The sequence below is a fragment of the Ochlerotatus camptorhynchus genome, unplaced genomic scaffold, assembly GCF_037179485.1.
Source record: "Ochlerotatus camptorhynchus isolate MF236.1 unplaced genomic scaffold, CSIRO-AGI_Acam_v1.1 ptg000222l, whole genome shotgun sequence".
In the NCBI taxonomy this organism is placed as follows: Eukaryota; Metazoa; Arthropoda; class Insecta; order Diptera; family Culicidae; genus Ochlerotatus; species Ochlerotatus camptorhynchus.
Genome location: NW_027040712.1, coordinates 818,983 through 840,086, shown reverse-complemented (window position 1 = coordinate 840,086; position 21,104 = coordinate 818,983). Strand labels below are relative to the sequence as shown.

Here is a 21,104-nt window from a genome sequence, read left to right as displayed (position 1 = left end):
ATATTTTTACTCATTTAATGGGTAGTCCCAGTCTCCCTCGAAAATGCTTACTTTGTAGTCATTATTAGGTATTTTGCGGTTACCGTGTAGTGCATTGGGGTCATTTTTGGTCTGGAATCACTCTGTAGATTTGTCCTAATCTCGGTCCTACACAGCAAAAAAAATGTAATATCGATCAACGTAATTCAAGCTGATGTATGAAATAATGATGTAATATTACTATATATATAGCAAAAAGCAGATACAATATTACATCAATGGACGTAATTTTGTTCGTAAAATCGATGTACATCGTACAACCTAATATTACATAACCGTCGGAATGATCTCTGTGCAGCTGTTTGGATGTAATATTCAACAACTTTTTTTTTCTGTGTAATGCATTTTCCTTGATTTGATTTCCGTCGATCTTGTTTTCCGTGCTGAGCACCAATGCTACCGACGCTAGGGAGGCAACTCCCACACCTGGACCCTACCTATCGACCCATCCTGGCGGCGCCGACTGGGATTGAACCTAGCCCTACTGGAGTGAGAGGTAATCACCCTTACCACTACACCACCGGCACCACTAGTCCTAATGCATTAGGAAAGTTTAAAAAAAAATTTGTTTAACAATTTTTACACACTCAAAAAACGTTACGCTATAAATCATCGAGAGAAGTCAATGATTACAAAAGCTGTTAGGCCAATGGTTACTAGAAGATGCTAAATCTGCAGCTTTGACAGTATTTGAGCGAGAATTTCGCGGGAGGAGATAGTCCAGTCATAGAGCAAATTGAAAACAAACTCATTGAGGATTCAATACCAAAACCAAAAATGGCTGAATCGTGAATCTGACACGTTAGAACACCTACTTATATATACTCACCTTGATTTGACCCTTTTCCAGCTCTATATATTAATTTATATTTTATTTACAATGCGGCAGAAATAAAAATCAAAAGATGTAAAAATAAGGAATATTAAACAACTTAATTGGGTTTTAACTTTAAAAAAATATACCGATTTTTATACATCATCTGATAGAGCTAGTTTTTTAGAGTTTTCTGAGCACAACGATATTTTTATCGATCCTGTAGACAATCATCTCGATTTTTAAATCAATATTTAATTTTTTCATCGTTAACACTAAATCTATTCGTTGACAACTCGCTCCCATACAAATTCCCACTAAGGGGCGCTAAGATGGTGATTTTTGCTAATGTAATCGTACTTATTTAAAATAGTTCCAGTGTACCAAAATTGATGAAATTTTGGATTTCGGTTCCATTTTTATTGCAGATAACGAATATGTATTTACCTCAATACCCTACCCGCATAAACGCGAACCATAAATTGACCTTACCTAAAATGGTTAAAAATTGTTTATAATCCCTGCTAAACTTTAACTGAAATGGTTATGGAACTTTACATGAACGTTTAATGATAAAGTTTCAACCTTATGTATTATGGCTTTTTGGAACTGGACCTTACAAATAATGGGTTGTTAAGAACCATTACCGTTCCAAATTCTTGTTTTCTCCATACATTTTCGGAAAGAGAACTATATTAGAACCTTTTAACTTATGGTTTGAGAACTTTAATGGTAATGGTTATGGTAGTCAGTTAGGTCCACGAATGGTTTTGTAACATCGATCAACTTTATGTGGAATATATCGCGAATTGGTTGCCTGTAATTTACTGATTACCAATTCACGATATATTCCACGTAAAGTTGAGCGATAATACAAAACCATTAATGGACCTTACTGACTACCATAACCATTACCATTAATGTTCTCAAATCATAAGTAAAAACGTTCTTATATAGTTCCCTTTCTGAAAATGTATGGAGAAAACAAGAATTTGGAATGGTAATGGTTCTTAACAACCCATTATTTGTAAAGTCCAGTTCCAAAAAACCATAATACATAAGGTTGAAACTTTATCATTAAACGTTCATGTAAAGTTCCATAACCATTTCAGTTAAAGTTTAGCAGGGATTATAAACAATTTTTCACCATTTTAGGTAAGGTCAATTTATGGTTCGCGTTTATGCGGGTAAACAACCAATTTTAACTAAATAATAAAAAAGAAAATCTTCTAGTATATAATTTTTATTAAGCATTTATTAATAGATTTGGTTTACGGTGCATTTACCTGGGGACCCTAATCGCTACGGCGGGCATTGATTTGACAGCTGTTCGTTTATGTTATCAACCTCTTTTTCAGTCAGTGTGAGGAGGTAAACAAAACAGTGACGGAAACATTCAACAAAACAGCACAACATTTAGTGATCAAAAATAGTTCATCTAAGACTTTTGTTTCAAAGAAAGCCCAATTTATCGCAGTCTAAATGAAATTGCGAATAATTTACTGGCTTGTTTTGTAAGAAAAATGTTTGGTCACGACATTCGAAGCTACGATCTGAAGGTGGAGCTTGCCAAATGTTTCAACGGTCACGGGATTGTATATTTGGCACAGCATCTGCCTTCTCGGCAACATGTAGCAATCAAAAAATTTCTCATGGAAGATCTGAAGAATGATTTCTCTTTCATCATGGTGAGTACGGCTAATTTTATCATTTGTGAGTGATTAACTGCATAAGACAAATTGTTACAGGAGGAATCGAAGCATTTGAGAGAGTTCAATCACCCCAACATTCTGAGCTATCATACGGCGTTTGTACACAATCTGGATCTGTACTTCATCCTTCCATTAATGTGTTTCGGCTCATGTCGGGATACAATGAGTAACTACTTCGAGACCGGTTTCCCGGAAATATTATTAGCATGCATCCTGAGGGACGCAGTTCTTGGGTTGGAGTATCTACACAGGAAGGGATACGTTCACCGTTCGATCAAAGCCAGTCACATCTTCCTGAACGAATCGAGGGCCATACTCGGTGGATTTCGGGTATGTACGAGCTTTCTAGGCGAAGGAAAGCGAGTCAAAAACCTTCACGAGCTTCCTCCACATTCAACCAAGAGTCTCAACTGGTTGGCACCGGAAGTGCTAGCGCAGAATCTTCTAGGCTACACGGAGAAATCGGACATCTATAGTCTGGGCATAACGGCTTGCGAGTTGGCCAACGGGGTAGAACCGTTCAGTAATTTTCAAACCACTCTTATGCTCACGGAAAAGATGAGAGGCTATCAGCCGCTTTTGCTGGATTGTACGACCATTCCCAGTGAGGAAGTGTTTACCCAGGCTATGGATTCCGGCGTTGGAGACAGTAATTCGTCGCAAACACGGCAAATCTACGCCTCGAGGCAGTTTTCCGATGCGCTGCATAAGTTTGCCGAACTTTGCTTGGTTTCGTAAGTTTTGGACAAAAGTTGTCGCCAAAGCAACGATTAATATGTATGGTAATTATTATAGGAATCCTAGCGAAAGGTCAAGTACACTGGGGCTACTTAATCATCCCGTTTTCAAGCAGTGCAAACATACGAGCATCCGAGAACAGTTTGTCGCGTGTGGAATTGAAACTGCAGACTTTAATACAATTAAAGGTAAGAGATAGCTTGCAGGATTGCTTTGAGTAAATGCATATTGAGCTTTTTGAATGCTTTCAGATGACGAATTGAATCTGTCGAACGAATTCTCAGGAATGTCCATGGACACCAGCGGTGGTAATTTCGAGTGGGATTTTTAGGATTCCTAGGCAGATTTTACCCCATGTTCCTTTATAGTGGCCGACCTTAGGCGCTTGAACCATTGAGGCGTAGACTATGATAATTCTTCCACGTTTGTGTGCTCGCACTCGCACATACACATACACCTTTTGCAATCAAAATTCTCTGTTTTACTTGTAATAATTAATTGGACGTTACCTGTTCTGTACCACGGATAGCGATACTTAGCTGATGAAACGAAGAGACAATGCAAATTTCCGTTTGGATATGATGTGCAAAGTAACTGTAGGTCAGAATGGATATGTTTTAGCGTAGTGAAGAAACGAATCAGAACATTAGTGTATAAATTAGGCTTTTATTACTCATTAAAAATATAATAAAGGTTTTATATAGGTATTAAAAGCAGTTTTTTATTTACTTTCAAACGTAATAGTTGAAGAAATGCATTCGATGATTGCTATAACCAGTTGCAGGTTCAAAAGTCTTACATATGCAACTAAACAACGAAAATGAAGAATGTGCAGACTGTAAATAATACTACTTAGTATTTTTTGATAAAATTTAACACCTGAACTGGTTTTCCAATCCGATGGCATAAACGTTAAACTGTTGAAAACAAAGAAAATCATGTTAAGTAACATTTTGAACCCTACACTGTGTCCTGCCTATCGGACGAAGCTAAATATAAATTTGATAGTTCCACCTTTTGTTGTAACTATTTTTAAGTTCATTGAACAAAACTTGGGCACATTCGAATTCTAATAGATGTTTTTCTTTCTTTTAAGTGGAAGTATCTAATACATGACATAGTAAAACATGGTGGATATGCTGCATCCAGCATTGTGGTCCATATCTAACCGCTCATGACCATTCGAACGAACTCTTCGTAGTTAACGTTACCTTGCGAATCTTCCTGATTCTGGAGGAGTTGCTCCACCTTTGAAATAAAAAATAAAAAACACATTAAATTTTCCCCATAATGAAAGTCAGGAAATTTCAATTACCTCATCATCGGCCAACTTCTCACCCAGCGTTGTAAGCAAATGTCTCAGCTCGGCCGACGAAATGAATCCGCTCGCGTCCTTATCGAAGTGGCGCAGCCCCTCGATAAAGTCATCGGCCGTATCGGCGGTACGCTGCTTAGAGATGGCCTGGTAAATCGGCAGGAATACCTCGAACGATACACGTTCATCCGGTTTCAACTGCATGGTGAACTTCTTCACGTCCGACTCAGTCGGATTCTGGCCCAAGGCGCGCAGGCACTCGCCGATCTGCTGCTGTTGGATCTTGCCATCGCCGCGGTTGTCGAACAGGTTGAAGGCTTCCTGGAATTCTGTGTTACAAGAAGGGAGACGACGACAAATGTAAATGGTTAGCTGATAGGTTGAAATGTGCGCTCAAACGGGCATGTGTGGCATGTGGTTGAATTAACATTTTGAATGCACTGAATGTGGTGCAGCGAATGCTTTTCCCAAAAAAGGAAACACACAAGATAGGTGAATGCGATGATGATAATGAACCGGTAATTAGCTGCATTTTAAATCAGGTTTGCTTCAATTTTGCATCGATCGGAAAAGCTTATTTATCAACTGAGGGAATGTAAGGTAACTTGGACATTGCACCAATTTTGTTTTTAGTTTGACTTTGGTTTTTTTTTTTTATTAAAGTTAACTTAATTCTGTATTTACGCGATCTTTTATTGTCCGTCTTTTTGATCGTGTGATCTTAAAGCGCAACCAAATATAGCGCAACTTGTTTTAAAAAATCGAAAAAAATGTGGCATTGAAATTTTGTACTCATCCTAAATGAGGACGATTGATCATTTTGTCAAGCTTCTGCATTCATGTTCCATCAGATGTCACAGCTGTTGTTTGCGGTGATATCTATCGGAAACTAGACACAATCTGTTTTCTTATAATTGTTCACAGAGGACACTGCAGTGCAATACATGTCGGGTACCTCTATATATGCATTTAGATTAGTATTCAAAGTCCCTCCTTTTTTACACATTCTACACACAAAATAGCTTACCCCTCACAGAATTTCCCGCCGAATTTTATGTATGGGGCGGGGCATAAAGTATCTTTTGCGTAGAATATGTAAAAAAGGAGGGACTTCAAATGTTAAAGCAAATTCATATATAGAGGTACCAGACATGTTTTGTAGTGTCAGGTACTCTATTTTGTAATCTGTGAAAGGGAAATCACAAATCGAGTGTCAACAAAATACATGGCATGTTGAAAGATTGAGCTCGTGAGAGAGAGTTTCTCTCTCAAATTTGAATTGTTTTGGCTCTCTGGGGACTGGTAGTAAAGCAGGTAAAATTATTTGGGGAAAAATCATTTTTATTTAATTGTAGCTTGTTTTACAATAATTTCCGGGAAAAAACTGAACGACGAAGTCCCTGATTAATTTCTTTAGGTTGTCGTTCACTTTTTTTGACCTGAATATGCACCGAAAGCGAATTATTCCCACTTCTCTCAATTTCTATATGGGGATTTTTATCACTTTCTACCAGCGGAACAGCGCCATCTCTGTGGAAAATGGTCGAACAAAATGATTAATTATGGATTATTATTTTTCAAAAATACGGCGGCTTTGCACTAAATTCCACGCGATCTTTGCTTTCTGCTTTTTAAATTAATTGACAAAAATAACGAAGATTGCGGATATTTTTTAATAAAACCTTTATAAATTTCATGGAACCTCAAAAATCTACAATTACTAAAGAGGCAACTAACCATCACTCAATTTGCTTCTGCTTCTTCTTCATGTATTCCTAAATCATCCCTTTCAAAAAGTATTGGTAACATTAATAATAATCATATAGTTCGGACATTTTCCACAGAGACGGCGCTGTTCCGCTGGTAGGAAGTGATAAAAATCCCCATATAGAATTTGAGAGAAGTGGGAATAATTCGCATAGGGGTCTCATAGCCTAGTCAGTAAAGACACGGTATTACCATAGAGATAACTCTAAGACAAGTAGGTCCCGAAGAAACGTGGTCAATTTTTTGGCTCACCTCTGGTACTATCTTCGGTCCCATGCTTGTCGAATCACCCCTCGAAACATAGGAAAAACCAATAACCCCTCATTTTATCTGTCAAACTTTCATAGCGAATCAAAACAAACATTGCGTAGTACTAGAATTTCGACTAGAATAGGGTACGTTAATCGTTTGCTTGGGACCAATAGGCTACTAAAGTGGTGAGCCAATTTAAAATCGTTAGTTTCGTATTGATTGTTGGTATTACCAAGCCGGAGGCGGCGGGTTCGATTCCCGGTCCAGTGAAGGGAATCTTTCGGGTTGAAAATTTTCTCGACTTCCCTGGGCAGAGAGTGTCATTGTGCTTGCCACACAATATACAAATTCATGCATTGGTAATTGGCATCGAAAGCTCTCAATTCATAACTCCGGAGAACTTCGAGATTAGGGCGTAATTGCGTTTGTAAACAAACACTTAAATCACCGATTTCTAGCGAATTAAAGGACAATTTCACGAACAAACTATACGAAATGATAGAGCAACCATTCCTCTATCTGTTTGTGTTGTTAGTTTGTGAGATTGAGGTTTAATTCGCGAGAAATCGGCGATTGAAGTGTTTGTTTACAAACGCAATTACGCCCTAAAGGGTGATACGGTCAAAATTTGGTCAATATCAACTTGACGTATTTCTTTCAATTTTGCATTTAAAAAACCTGAACACCCCTCATTTTGAAGGTGTGTGTGTGTAGAATGTTGCTCCTATTTTGATTTTGGAATTCACTCTTCAGTTGTCAAAATGCCGTCCAAGCAAGAAGAGCAGCGTATCAAAATTTTGCTCGCGCATCGCGAAAATCCGAGCTACTCGCACGCAAAGTTGGCAAAATCGCTAAAAGTTGCCAAATCAACCGTTACAAATGTAATTAAAGTGTTTGGGAACGTTTGTTGACAGCCAGGAAGTCTGGATCGGGGGGAAATCGAAAACCGGAAGCCGCTGAGACGACAAAGAGAGTTGCCGGTAGTTTCAAGTGAAACCCTAACCTCTCTCTCCGAGATGCCGCAAATAAGCTGGGTGTATCGTCTACAACCGTGCATCGAGCCAAAAAACGAGCCGGACTATCGACTTACAAGAAGGTAGTGACTCCAAATCGCGATGATAAACAAAATACGACGGCCAAAGCGCGATCCCGGAGGCTGTACACGACGATGCTGACGAAGTTTGACTGCGTGGTAATGGACGACGAAACCTACGTCAAAGCCGACTACAAGCAGCTTCCGGGACAGGAGTTTTATACGGCAAAAGGAAGGGGAAAGGTAGCAGATGTTTTCAAGCACATGAAACTGTCAAAGTTCGCAAAGAAATATCTGGTTTGGCAAGCCATCTGTACCTGTGGCTTGAAAAGCAGCATTTTCATAGCTTCCGGGACTGTCAACCAAGAAATTTACGTGAAAGAGTGTTTGAATAAACGTCTGCTGCCTTTCCTGAAGAAACACGGTTGTTCCGTACTGTTTTGGCCGGATTTGGCATCTTGCCATTACGGTAAAAAGGCCATGGAGTGGTACGCCGCCATCAACGTGCAGGTGGTTCCCAAGGACAAGAACCCTCCCAACACGCCAGAGCTCCGCCCAATTGAGAAATACTGGGCTATTGTCAAGCGGAACCTAAAGAAGACCAAAAAAACTGCTAAGGGCGAGCAGCAGTTCAAGGCAAACTGGCTTTCTGCGGCGAAGAAGGTGGACAAGGTGGCTGTACAAAATCTGATGGCAGGGGTCAAGCGTAAGGCCCGGCAATTCGGATTTGGAAAAGCGGAAGCCTAACTGAATATTTTTCCTGAATTTTATACTAATTGAACTTGAAAAAGAAATTTAATTTGATTTTTTAAATAAACGATTTCACCGATTTACACGTGTTTTCCCTTGACCAAATTTTGACCGTATCACCCTTTAATCTAGAAGTTCTCCGGAACTGTGGAAGTGCATTAGAACACTAAGCTGAGAGCACGCAATAAGCTAATATGCGCTAAGCAATAAACTTGAAATGCGAATAAGAAGAAGAAGGGAATAATTCGGTTTCGGTGCATATTCAGGTCCAGTGTCTGTTTTTATCATTTACCATCACAAGCAAGGAGTAGCGCTTCAACTCAGTGTAGATGAATTGCGTTTATTTTGAAAATCCTTGCTGTTACGTACGACCGAAATGTACAAATGAGTTCATTATTAGTTTAGTTTTTTGATTTTCACCATTATCCAACCCAAAATTGTCAAAATCAGAAGCGATCCTCAAAAGCAAAATCAAGCTGAACATTGCATTAGGTCCTAAGTAACATTGATCGATTCTCTTCGTCGACTTTCTTTAATAACTTGAGCACATAGCCGTTACTTGTTGTGTTTGTAGAATTAGATGCTAGATAAAAACTTCATTTATCGATGTGTGTATTGAAAATATCTTGGAATATCTTTACATGGCCGTGGGGATGCAAAGAGAAAGTCGACGAAGAGAATCTGTCAACGTTACTTAGGACCTAATGCAATGTTCAGCTTGAAATAATCAAATTCATTTCGAGCAAAATGATTATTTTGAATACTGTCGACCCCAGAGCCTAAAACCACAAACGAAGTGACAGACGGAGCGGCTCGAAATTTGATTTGACGCACTTACATTTGAAATTTTCGAGTGTAACTCACGGCAACACTATCTACTCATATGTACTAGCTTAAAGAAGTTGATGCTATTGGGGCACCGCCTGTTATCTCTTTTTATCTAACGAAAATTGAAAGGGACAGCCTGTTGTCAAAGTGCATATCACTATGTTGTGTTTGTTGTTATCTGCACTTCTTTTGTATAATGAAAGACCATAGGCCAAAATGATTAGGGGTAAACACATCGGGTTAACATTTGCTTACAAGTAAACGATGTTGAGCTGTCAATGACTCGCGCTTGTTGGTGGCAATTGTTGCTAAAGATTTCATCATTCGGTGCTCCTAACCAAAGCCACGGTCATTCGCGACCGAGAAGATATCGTTGTTGGACGTTGGACGCCAAACAGGACCCACCCGTAAAAAAATCCTATAAAAATACAATGATTTTGAATGGAGATTTTTGTTGATTACCATAAAATCACAACGAAAATCATGGTATATGAGAAATGAACAGTAAAAAAGGGGGGTTGTTAAGCATCTTAACAATAAACTAACTGATTTTTCTCGAACAAATTTGATCTCATCAAATTAATTTTCATTGAAAATTGTATCGTTAAAAACGAAATTTATTTTTTCTCCTGTCCAATAATTTAACAATAAATTTATAATATGCCCGAAAACATCATTGTAATTTAGTTATTTCATTATAATTATTTTTTTTTTCGGGCGGCCATACTCGGTATGCATTCGCTCCTCCGTAGCGGAACCGAAAGCTCTCGACGAGGGCGATCTGAAGGAGGAAAATTTACTCCAAAATCCTGCCGAGATCCATCGAATCAAAGAGGCGATCGACGTGCTGAATGTGAGAATGAAGGAGGATCGGATGAAACCGATTGTGTTCAATTTATTATTTATTTCGGCTAAAGGTGCTGTATGTCACGCGTTTGAGCATGATTGCGGTACGATGCTCTATTCTGGACCGGTCTACTAGATGTGGCAAAACTAGTAATTATACCTGCTACGTGTACCTTGTTACCTGAAGACGGGTAGGGAATCTTCGGATTCATGGAGGAGGACATCAGAAATGAAGAAGCTCGTATCCGAGGACAAAAGTGTTACATCTGCAAGGAACGGTATGCAAACGTTTCGTGTTGCGCGAAGAAGTGCTTCCGTTCATTCCATACGCTTTGTGGGATGCAGAATGAGTGCCTGTCGCATTACGTGGATACGTTCCAGTCGTGGTGCGATAAGCACGTAGCACTGGTGGATAAGGTGAAACACTCCGAGACCGAAGCCTGTGGGATTTTCTACGATGATATGGGACCGTACAGGAAGCTGGAATCGAGTCATGTCCCGTGCTGTCAGAATAGCTGGTTCCATCGGAGCTACGTGGCACAGTTTGCCCAATCGGCGAGGTACTTTCTCAAGTGCCCTTTGTGCAACAGCAAGGACGATTTTAGTCAGCAGATGCATCAGCGTGGCATTTATATTCCGGAAAATTAAGTGAAGCGACGGAGGTGGGTGAACCGGTATTTGAATACTGCATATTTTATTTTATTTGTTTCAAGGATGTCTCGTGGGAGCTGGAACCGAATGCATTCAACGATCAGTTGGAACGTTCTTCGGAGTGTGACGCTGAAGAGTGTTGCTATCGGTATGGGCGAGATTACGACGATTGCAAGCGTTGGGATCTGATACTGTGTGCAACGAGCGGTTCGACTTGTCGCCACGAGCAGTGCATGGAGGTTCCATCGAAGACCTATGTTTGCACCTTTTGTCGTCCGATTGTCCGAAAGACGCCGGAAGCGATTTTGAAGCTAGCCGAGGCTTCCCGAAGAGCGGAAGCAGCAAGACGGGCGGAAGCCGGTAACGATAGCAGAGAGGGGAGTTCCAGGGGCCGATCTCGTGGCAGACGTCAGATTGAATCGGATGATTCAGATTCTGAAGAGTCAGTTGTATCGACGACCAAACGCAAATCTCAGAAAATACGAACCGCAATAGACAGTGACGACAGCGATTCCGATCTGGTTTCTACAAGGAAAGAAACCAACGTCGAAGTGACGGCTGTCCACGTCTTCGTCTAGTTCTTCCTCGTTAGTTTCTTCGAAGCGAAGAAATCAGTCTGAAGGAACTGGTCAAGAAGTTTCCACTGCCACGAGGAACTTTCGTCGAAAAATTGCTTCGAGCCAAACCGGTCGTAAGGCTCGAGAAGCTCAGCTCGGAAAGATCAAATCGTTGACTTTTTCGGAGAATGAAGACGAAGCATCCTCCGTCGGATCGTCGACCGTGTTCGATTTCAACTATCGTGTGAAATTAAACAAAAAGCAGCGCCGAAAATCGATGGTAGAATTGCAGTCGTCCGTTCTGACACGAACACGCTAACGGATGCCTCGGTGGGGCAGGAGATCGTGCGTCTCAAGACGCCTGCCCAGAAATCTTTTGCAAAGCAGTTCAAACAGAAGCTTTTCGGGTCGAAAACCGTCCCACGAAAACGTTCCACCAGCGAGTCTGATCCGGAGTACGTTACAGCGAAGAAAAGTTGATTTCATTTTAATGACTGAAGCACTAGTGCACTAAGCAGGTCTTTCTCACGGTGCAGTAGATTGCTGCCAACGGTGCTACCTCAAGCGGAAATGCGATTCGAGACCGGGTTGACGTTGATACTCAAAGGTGAGAAAATGTTCCGGATTTCTCTACCCATATTGAGCGAATGTCAGCTAGTATCACGCTGCTTACAGGTACTGAGGGAGAACCTTCCAAATCTTCTAGTGTTTGCACCAGGAACCGACGGAGAATCGCAGGTGCTGTGATCAAAGTGCTTGGTGAGGCAGAAGGAAACAAGCCAGCACTTGCATTATCACGACGTTCTTATGCATAATCTAGTGTGACGAAACGTTGGATCATGCGTAAGAACACCGTGAGAACGAAAGAGTCGACTACATTCCTTCAGCCGCACCTATAGTAACGCACACGGCTCCCGCGCTGACTGTTCCTTACTTTCTCACTCTAATCAAAAATGTCCTTCGATGAGTGAGAAAACAGCACCTCGTCAACGCGAGCGAGAACGCGGGTTGCCAGATCATTGCACACATAACCAACTTGAATTAATTCAAAACAAAAATACTAGCGAACCTGGTGGTGAGGGGCGGAAGGTGGACTAAAATTCTATTACAAAGAACCACATTATTTTAATTATTTTCTTCGGAGAAAGTCGTCTGTCACTTCGTTTGTGCTAAAACCTAGATATTATCATCAATTTAGCATGAGGCAATAATTTGCCATCTGTCTGTGTGTAAAACCTACACGACACGTTCTTCAGCGCTATATTTGTGTTAAATGAATAATCATTTTGCAATTGATCCTCAAAATCTTCCCCACCAAGATGAAGACGAATATTAATAATGACAATAATAATTACAATAATTATTCAGTGCCAACATTTCAAAGGGGCGTAATTGCTTTGGTAAACAATGGCTTTAGCCGTCGATTTCTCGCAAATAAAAGCCCAACCCTCCAAATTACCAATGCTAGCTGGGACAGGAAACATTCCTCTACCTGCTGGTGTCATTCATTTTCATGAGTGAGCTTTCATTCGCGAGAAATCGAAGACGAAAGTCATTGTTTACAAATGCAATTACGCCCCTTTGAAATGTTGGCACTGCATTCTCGCGTCACTTTTCAAATAGACCAATGTAACATATCCACCATTTTGAGAAAATCGAAGTTGAAGTTCTACAGATTGTTATTTTAACTGTTTAGAAACAATACATTTTGCAATACCGTAAAACGGGGTAACATTGATAGTTTTTTAAAGTATATTCCAAATATGTTTTACAGCAATGAATGTTTTTCAAATTTTATATTTTTAAAACAAGTAATGAGGATCCAAGAGTTAATCCGTTAGTAATATGTTTAACGGAAATTAAAGCATTTACACTATTTTTTTTAGTTTTGTAACCGAACTTCAGTATTTTGATTTGGGGTTACTTTGATAATGCTCGATGAATGTAGTAAAAAATGGGTGAAACTCAAACAATTTAGTTTTTTTAAATATGAAACTTTGAATGAGTATATAATCAGAAAACCCCATAAGCAATAAGAATTCAAGATTGAATTTGTGATGGCTAATCAGAAATACTTTTCATAAGTGATGGTTTGTGTGCTTTTTCAAGCAGGCGAAAATACGAAAATTGTTTTTTAATATGTTTGTAAAATATTTTGCACATACTATATAAAAACTATCTACGATATCAACGGAAATACTCTTAGCTACAATATGGAACCAATGTTTCTAATTTGGAAAAAGCGCAGCGAGTTAATGTAATCTTTACATTATACTATCAAAGTTACCCGCATTATCAAAGATACCCCGTTTTACGGTATTATTTGTAATGTAGCCAGTAAATAATAACGTTAAAAATTCAGTAGAAACGGTAAAATCGCAATTTTACTTTGAATTTTATGCTACAATATAGAAATAACCACATAGGACGTTTTTACAAGTCAAGTTGTACATCGGACATTGGACGATTTTTCTCAATGACATAATCAATGAGTGTTACATTGGTCATTGGATGATTTGTTCTACATGATACTAGATTCCCTGTCACAGATGTCATAGTAGAGTACCTAAAAAAAATGAGCACCAATTATGTTAGGCAGTCTGAATGACCGAAGTAACAAACATGTACCCATAATTTCAAACTGTACATTGGACAATTTTTGACCTATGATTATCTTAAAAAATGAAAGTAAATTTGGATGGACGTTTTTGTATCACATACAATGATAGAAGAGCAATAGTTTGTATCGCTTAACTCGATTTGTTTACACCTGTTACTTAGGACCTTTTGAAAAGTGATGCGAGAATTGAGATTTTCACGTCCGGTTGTATTGGTGCGATTTGTGAGAGTGTGTTAGTGAATATCCGAGGAAAATACATAACAAATCGATGTCAAACTCATTTTGACAGGACTTTCATACATTTTTTAGGTTAGCCAGAGGAAAATAATAAAAAAAAACTTTACACGGCGTTGCTTCCGCTAGTGTGCGGGCGTCACTAATCTCTATACAGGGGCGATAATGAACATCCAGCCACGAATGAAGAAAAACAAATGTTGACCTCGATACTTAGAGGTTGCCTTGATCAAGAGAATGTTGTTATGTCAATCGAATTCAAATTCATGCAGGTAGTTGGTCTATCTGTTAAGGTTGTCTTCATTTTCAACTAAGTTGAGTGTAGAAGAAATGAATTTTATCAGTACTGTTCTGGTCGAAAAAAAAGTGAACGACAACCTGAAGAAATTAGTCAGGGACTTAGTCGTTCAGTTTTTTTCCCGGAAATTAATGTAAATATATAATTTTTCACTTTAAGGACCACAATTAAATTATGGACAGAAGTAAATAAATAAGCTAGTTATGATTTCATATAATGAGAATCTTGCCCAGAGCATGTGAAAAATAACACAACAATATTATTGTGACATCGGTGAGATGGAATTCAAGAAAAAATAAAAAAAAATATTAAATAGTATTGATTTCCACAAGAAAAGCTCAAAACTACCACTCACTCATCTGGTCATATCTCAAAAACTATTTGTCCAAATCATTTACCCTTGGAAACGCATCTAGTAAAAGAGTTTTGCAAAGTGTGGTGAAAATTTGAGCCCAAAATATAAAGAAAATAAAAATCCCGCCCATGGTGAAAATAGGCCATTTTTTGATATTTTTGATAACTGCCGGTAATCAGTCTGTTTACTATAGTTCTAAAACAAAAACAAAATGTGAGTACACCTTTGTGAATTAACATTAAAAAAAAACTTTAGATAATTGACGTTCCAATATCACGAATAGCTTATTTGATTGTGGAGTAATCTCCATTGAAAGTTGAAATTTAAAAAAATCTCAAAAATCCAGGGTTGTAGCCCAGAAGGATCTAGGCACTTTAGAGTAAAATAAAAAAGGCGTTTGTTCAGAATGCCAAAATAAGCGTTATGGCCAAGTTTGGCTCAAATCGGTGACATCGACCACAACTTTTTTAAATTCTGTGCCCACTTGAGCTGGAATGACCTATATGTGACGTCACACTATCTAGCGCATAATAATGTCGTAGACAACAAATTCACATTACCTGACCGCACTGTATGAAATTTTGTTTACACCCCTGAGCGGAAAAGCTAATGACAGGCTAGATGCACTGCTGCCATTGCGTTTGTTTCAACCTTAATTTACCTTTCTAATTGGAACGTTTAAGTTCCAAAAAAGGTCCTTTTTGGATTTATTCATTCAGTTTATGATATCGATTCAGCATTAAATACATCCACTCATCTAAGTTAATGGGTCAAACTCCGTATTTGCTTGTTTTAGTTAGACGCTAGAGGCGATAATCTGGCAACGCTTGTTCAATGATTCTTTTACGTTCGCTTAGTAGTGGAGTCGAAGTGATCCATCTCTTTTCTTTAGACGGAAAAGTTAGGTTTTTCATAGTAGGCCATGATATATTTTTTAAATTAATAAATTTTGGGCAATACTGATGTGAACATTTGTATGCATGTATGTATGTACAATCCAACTCCCACTGTCCGGCAGTGTTTGTATGGAATGTCTGCAGTTTAATAGATTACTATCTTATACTGATCCCATCGCAAACATTTTTAGCCTGGAAGTTAAAAGTGATAGCTCTGTTGAGTTTCTGTGACCCATTTCAGAATGTCTGATCACCCACGTAATTTTTTTGTTTTTTTGTAATTTATATCGATAATTTAGGTACTGGAAATCAGAGACGCGCGGAGAGAATAAAAGTAAATCTGGTGGCACGGCCATCTAAGTTATTTTGTCTGCCAGGTATGGCAGCCCACAATTTTGTGTCTAGTTCGAGTGACTTTTAATTTGAGCGAATACTTTTTTGATCGTTTCGGTAGTATCGTTGAATACCGATACTTTTAATAATAATTTCTTGACAACACAGAGTGAAATCAAATATACCATATTGGAGCGTTCCTCCGGTTCATGCTTCCTACCCTGTATGAATGAAATCTCGATTTATTTTCGAAGGGACGTATCTAGTTTTGAAAACAATGCATTTGTTCGTCGATTTGGCTTAACTGGTAGCTCACCCACGCATGCTAACATTACCATCACTATCTGCCATCTCAATACTCCTCACGCTTTTCGCCGTGAAGCGCTCGTGTTTATTTACATTCAGGGCTCTACAATTTCGAAGCTCTAAAATGAACTCGTGTTTTGTTTCTCTCATACATACGTGTTCGACGCTTCATTTCTATAACGCCTAGCTAGACTATCAGCAAGAAACGAAAATAAAAAAGAAGGACGCTTAGAAGGAAAGGCTGGCTGTGGAACTTCTCGTCGTTGCTTTGCTCATAGCTTTCAATGTAACTAACGTCGATTTTCTAGTTAAACGAACTTCATTATGGCTTTCAATCCCCTTTCACGAACACTCTATCACCGCTCTTTCAATTTGTTTAAAATGCGTTAGGTCCCGTTTTCGATCATTTTTTTTAGATAAATATATGGATGGAAGATAAATTAGAAATATGACGTGTAATCTTCAAGTGTTTTGACGTGAGAAATGCTTTAAATGTGTTATTTCATTTTCCGTCATATACGTCATGAAACCTCTGTTGATGTGTTTCATGAAAGAGAAAACTATCAAACTCGAGCGTTCTTTCGCTCATCCATTTCGACGAAGCTTGAAAGGAAGACCAATGGAGCGACGGGAGAAAGAGAGACAAGCGATTGAACATTTGTTTGTGCACGCCGACTGAGGTTCTAGAATGCTGCGAAGCTGTTCGACTTTAACAGAAAAAGAAAGCCAGCAGTCTCTTCGTCGCATCTATTTGGTCGATTGAAGCTGATATTGTGACGCCCTGTTTACATTGCTCGATTAGAACCGCGTTTGACGGTTCGATTGGAACTTTTGGCTTCAGTCTTCGCGCGTCTCATATTAAACATAGGGACGTTGCGATACTACTGATATCAGTAAAGTATCGATACTTTTATTTCGATACCAAGTAATTAAGTATCGATACTTTACAATCGATACTTCTCCAATATCGATACTTTTATCGTGGTATCGCGGTATCGGTATCGAATCGGATGGAAAAACAAGTAACTTGATTTCGGTATATGCGTAAGTTGTAATAGGCGTGTAGACGCATATTTTTTAGTTGGCATTGTACCTGGCGAGACCGGTTTGCTCACTAAATGTGAACCCGTTGGAACAATGGGAGGACATGAAGTCAGTTTTTCCAGCGCTGTATCAGCAGGCTAGGATGCATATGGTCAGCATGGCAACTTCTGTTCCATGCGAGCGACTCTTTTCAAAGGCTGGATCTATAATTACTGAGACCAGAAACCGATTGTCAGCAAAATATTTACAGAAACTAATATTTCTAGCAAGCGTCGATGATGCTGAATGGTTCAATTATAGTTGGTTTAAATGCTTTTGTTTTTAATAAAATGATACAAACTGTTCGTTATTGATCTTAAACATGGGACTTTCAATTTAAATTCAATCACATTGCTTTTTTTATCAAATGATTCGATACTTAAAAGTATCGATACTTTGTTTCGATAGTATCGCAAATATCAGTATCAGTTATTCGATACTAGTATCGAATCAAGTATCGATACTTTTAAGTATCGCAACGTCCCTAGTTTAAACATCGTCTCTGGGGAAAATGGCTCTAATGTTGGCCTACGGACAAAGATATCTAATTAACAAGATATCCCACTAATCAATTATTTGAACAAGGCAATAGATACACCACCCTTAATGTTATCGCAGTGTCATCTGGTGAGTGCACATTGAAATTGTTGGAATTGTCCCCCGCCAACTTAACCGCCTTGGCTCAATATCTGGCAGGTGTCAGCAAGTCAGATGCCAGTGTGGACGTTGATGATCAGCCTAGGGAAGAGGACGATATCATCCTCGATGTCATCATCATTATATTGCGATAGCAAGATTCTCACTTTTTTGTGATCGCTCCGATTTTCAACCATTACAACTTTATACGCAACACTGCTAGATATAGAAAGACAATAAGGCTGTAAACGAGACAGTTGCGATCATTTGACTTTTTTGTTTACCAAGAACTTTTGACAGATCACAGTAAAACTGGCAGTTTATTCTCATATGAATTTCTGCTTTATTTATGTTTACATTCAGCACCATTAACACTAGATCACTCACATACTCTAGATTTCTAGCAGTCAGTTCCACTGAGAAACGTCTCTTGGATCACCTTATTAAACGTCAAAAAGGTCTATAATCATCTCTGGAGCCCCAAACTTTCTCTTTCTCGTTATTGCTTACTGAACTGTCACACTGGTTCTTTTCCAGAATCCATGTTCAAGGCAAGTGATGTGCAAAGGTGAAGGCAAAAAAAAAATCAATTTGAAATTGCAAATGCAAATGCACTGAAATTTTCTTTTTGGATCGAAACAAAAATCGAATGAAAAGGATCGATCCAGTCGATTTTTATCATGTTTGCAGGGCTGGTAGTGGGTATGCGATGTAATAGTAGTGACTTTAGTGACTAATATTATGAAAATAGTGACCAAATAGTGACCTTTGAAGAATTAAAAAGTGACCAATAGTGACATTTATTGATTGGAAAGATATTGTTCCGCTATTCCGATATTTTTCATGCTTTTTAAAAATAAAACAAATGATTTAAAGATCACATCAATTTGTTGTAAAAAAAAAGGTATGAATTGAAGAAGCAAAAGCACGGTCCAATTCTAACCTCCATTTCCTCACAAGAAATTGTTATTAGATCGCGAAATTGAGGCATAGAGAAAAATGTTCAAAGTACCGGTTTTAGACAATTTTAGGATAGCCATTTTTGAGGATCTAGGATGTATGTATGAAGCGATGCATTTAACAACATGAAGAACTGCAGTCCAGAATTAAATTTATATAGATCTAATTTAGCCATTAGTATATTAATAAAAGATCCCTCTCTTCTATGTAGTCGCTATATTACTAACTGGTCGTCTTTTTACTTTACTGTATTCCTCCCAAGAATAGAATCTTCTGTAACACCTCAAACATAGAAAAAGAATCATAACTCTGGGATCCAGACAGCTTTTCTAGATCGCAGTTTAAGAAAAAATCTCATTATTATGACCGAGATGGAATGATCACGGACAAAATTGAATGCGTCTAGGACTTAAAATCTCGATAGTGAAAAATAGAGATTTAGGAATACATTTTAGAGTTCTTTAATTTTTTTTCTAAGACCTGGACCCGTATTTTTTTTGTATTACCGGATATAAGTATGGAAAAATACAATACAATTTAATGGACTTAAAAAGGAACTCAAGAACCTGTGACATGGTTTATTTTTCTCGATATTTGGACAAATACTAAAGCTACCGAGGGGTTGCAGATTATTCAAATTTCTGGCTTTTGAACAAATGTTGAGAGCTTGAAAATTTTCCTAGACCATTTTTTTACATGGAACCAACGGGAAAGGTAATTTTTACCTGGAAATTCAGGTAACCTCTTCCAAATAGGAATTCAAGAGGGTTCACGTGCCACACATCATCATCATCATCATCATCGAAAGAAGTCATTGTATACAAAAGCTGTAACGCCCTAATTCCCAGCTCTGTCTTGAATTTTTTGTCGTATTCGTAATTCAAAGATGGCCATAGCAGAAAGTGCACTTTCGTCGTTGTTGGACGAGTTGGAATTACCAGGATTCTTCATGTTTTCAAGTATAAGTTTTATATTTTTTATAAATTAACACTCATTTATAAATTAAAAATGAAATTGCAGAATACGGGAATTGATTATTCGAGGTGCTAAGAATCAACAATTGACGACCTATAAGGGTGTTACTATACGATTAATGTACTTCGAGATCATCAGTGCCAATTATTAAATAATGTAAATTAGTGTTTTTTTTTTCTCCTAGAATGCAATCATTTAATGACTCAAATAAATCGAAATATATATCTATAGTATATCACCAGTTTACTTTATCATTACAACAAAATCTAGTAACATTTACTTGCCAATTCCCGTACCGTAACTTTTAAGTGATGCCAATTTGAAGATCATTGGAAAGTCCGAACAAATTTTCGTGTAAATCAATTGATTTCTATGTGAAAATATTTACGTGCCTTTTCAGGTGCACTTTAAGTAACTTTTTTTTGCAGTGTAGGTTTGGATAACTTTCAAGATCTCAATGTAAAATAGCCAGAATATTAAATTTAGAACATTTTTCGAAATCTCTGAACATTTATGTCATTTTTCAAGATAAAAAAAAATGCCAAATTCAAGATAAAAAAAATCATTCCCAGGTATTTTCAGCACACAGATTGGTAAAAGAAGCTTTTATCTAGCATCTGATAAAACAAACACAGCAAAAAACGGCTATGTGCTCAAGCTATTAACGAAAGAGAAAGTCGACGAAGAGAATCGATCAATGTAACTTAGGACCTAATGCAATGTTCAGCTTGATATGTTCGCAACTCTTCTTGTCAAATTTTACTTTGGGTTTTTAAAGTCAAATTCTTGACTCTCAACATTGGTCGTAAAAAGTGACTTTAGTGACTAAATTTGAATGAATAGTGACTTTAGTGACTTTTTGAAGAAAAATGTGACTTTTTAGTGACTGACTTGAAAATAGTGACCAAGTCACTAAAAAGTGACCTGCTACCAGCCCTGTTTTGGGATCGATTCAAACAATCGATTAATCGAACCGAAATTTTGTGTTTCGATCGAAGATCGCCCCATGGCAATAAATTATAATCTGGGCAAATTTGGAGATAACAGACTTGAACGACTAAATCAAAATATTAGTGATTGGACACTAATTGGACAACAGGAACGTC

At 38.2% G+C, this 21,104-nt stretch overlaps 2 protein-coding genes across 4 annotated transcripts in view; one reads left to right on the top strand and one right to left on the bottom strand.

Annotated features, from left to right (window-relative positions):
* Positions 1-2,261: 2,261 nt before the first annotated feature.
* LOC135703885 (STE20-related kinase adapter protein alpha) lies at positions 2,262-4,490 on the top strand. Its single transcript, XM_065225252.1, has 4 exons — positions 2,262-2,541; positions 2,602-3,299; positions 3,361-3,491; positions 3,555-4,490. Exons 1-4 carry the CDS (start codon positions 2,377-2,379, stop codon positions 3,632-3,634), a joined length of 1,074 nt encoding a protein of 357 aa, XP_065081324.1. The 5' UTR covers positions 2,262-2,376; the 3' UTR covers positions 3,635-4,490.
* The window catches only part of Mlc-c (Myosin light chain cytoplasmic), a 379,873-nt gene continuing 362,718 nt past the window's right edge, over positions 3,950-21,104 (bottom strand). For all 3 annotated transcript variants that reach the window (XM_065225260.1, XM_065225259.1, XM_065225258.1), the window contains 2 exons: positions 4,619-4,947; positions 3,950-4,551 (listed from right to left, as the gene is read on the bottom strand). In XM_065225260.1, the coding sequence (XP_065081332.1) occupies positions 4,468-4,551; positions 4,619-4,947 (413 nt within the window). In that variant the 3' untranslated portion in view covers positions 3,950-4,467. The remainder of the gene's footprint in view (positions 4,552-4,618; positions 4,948-21,104) is intronic.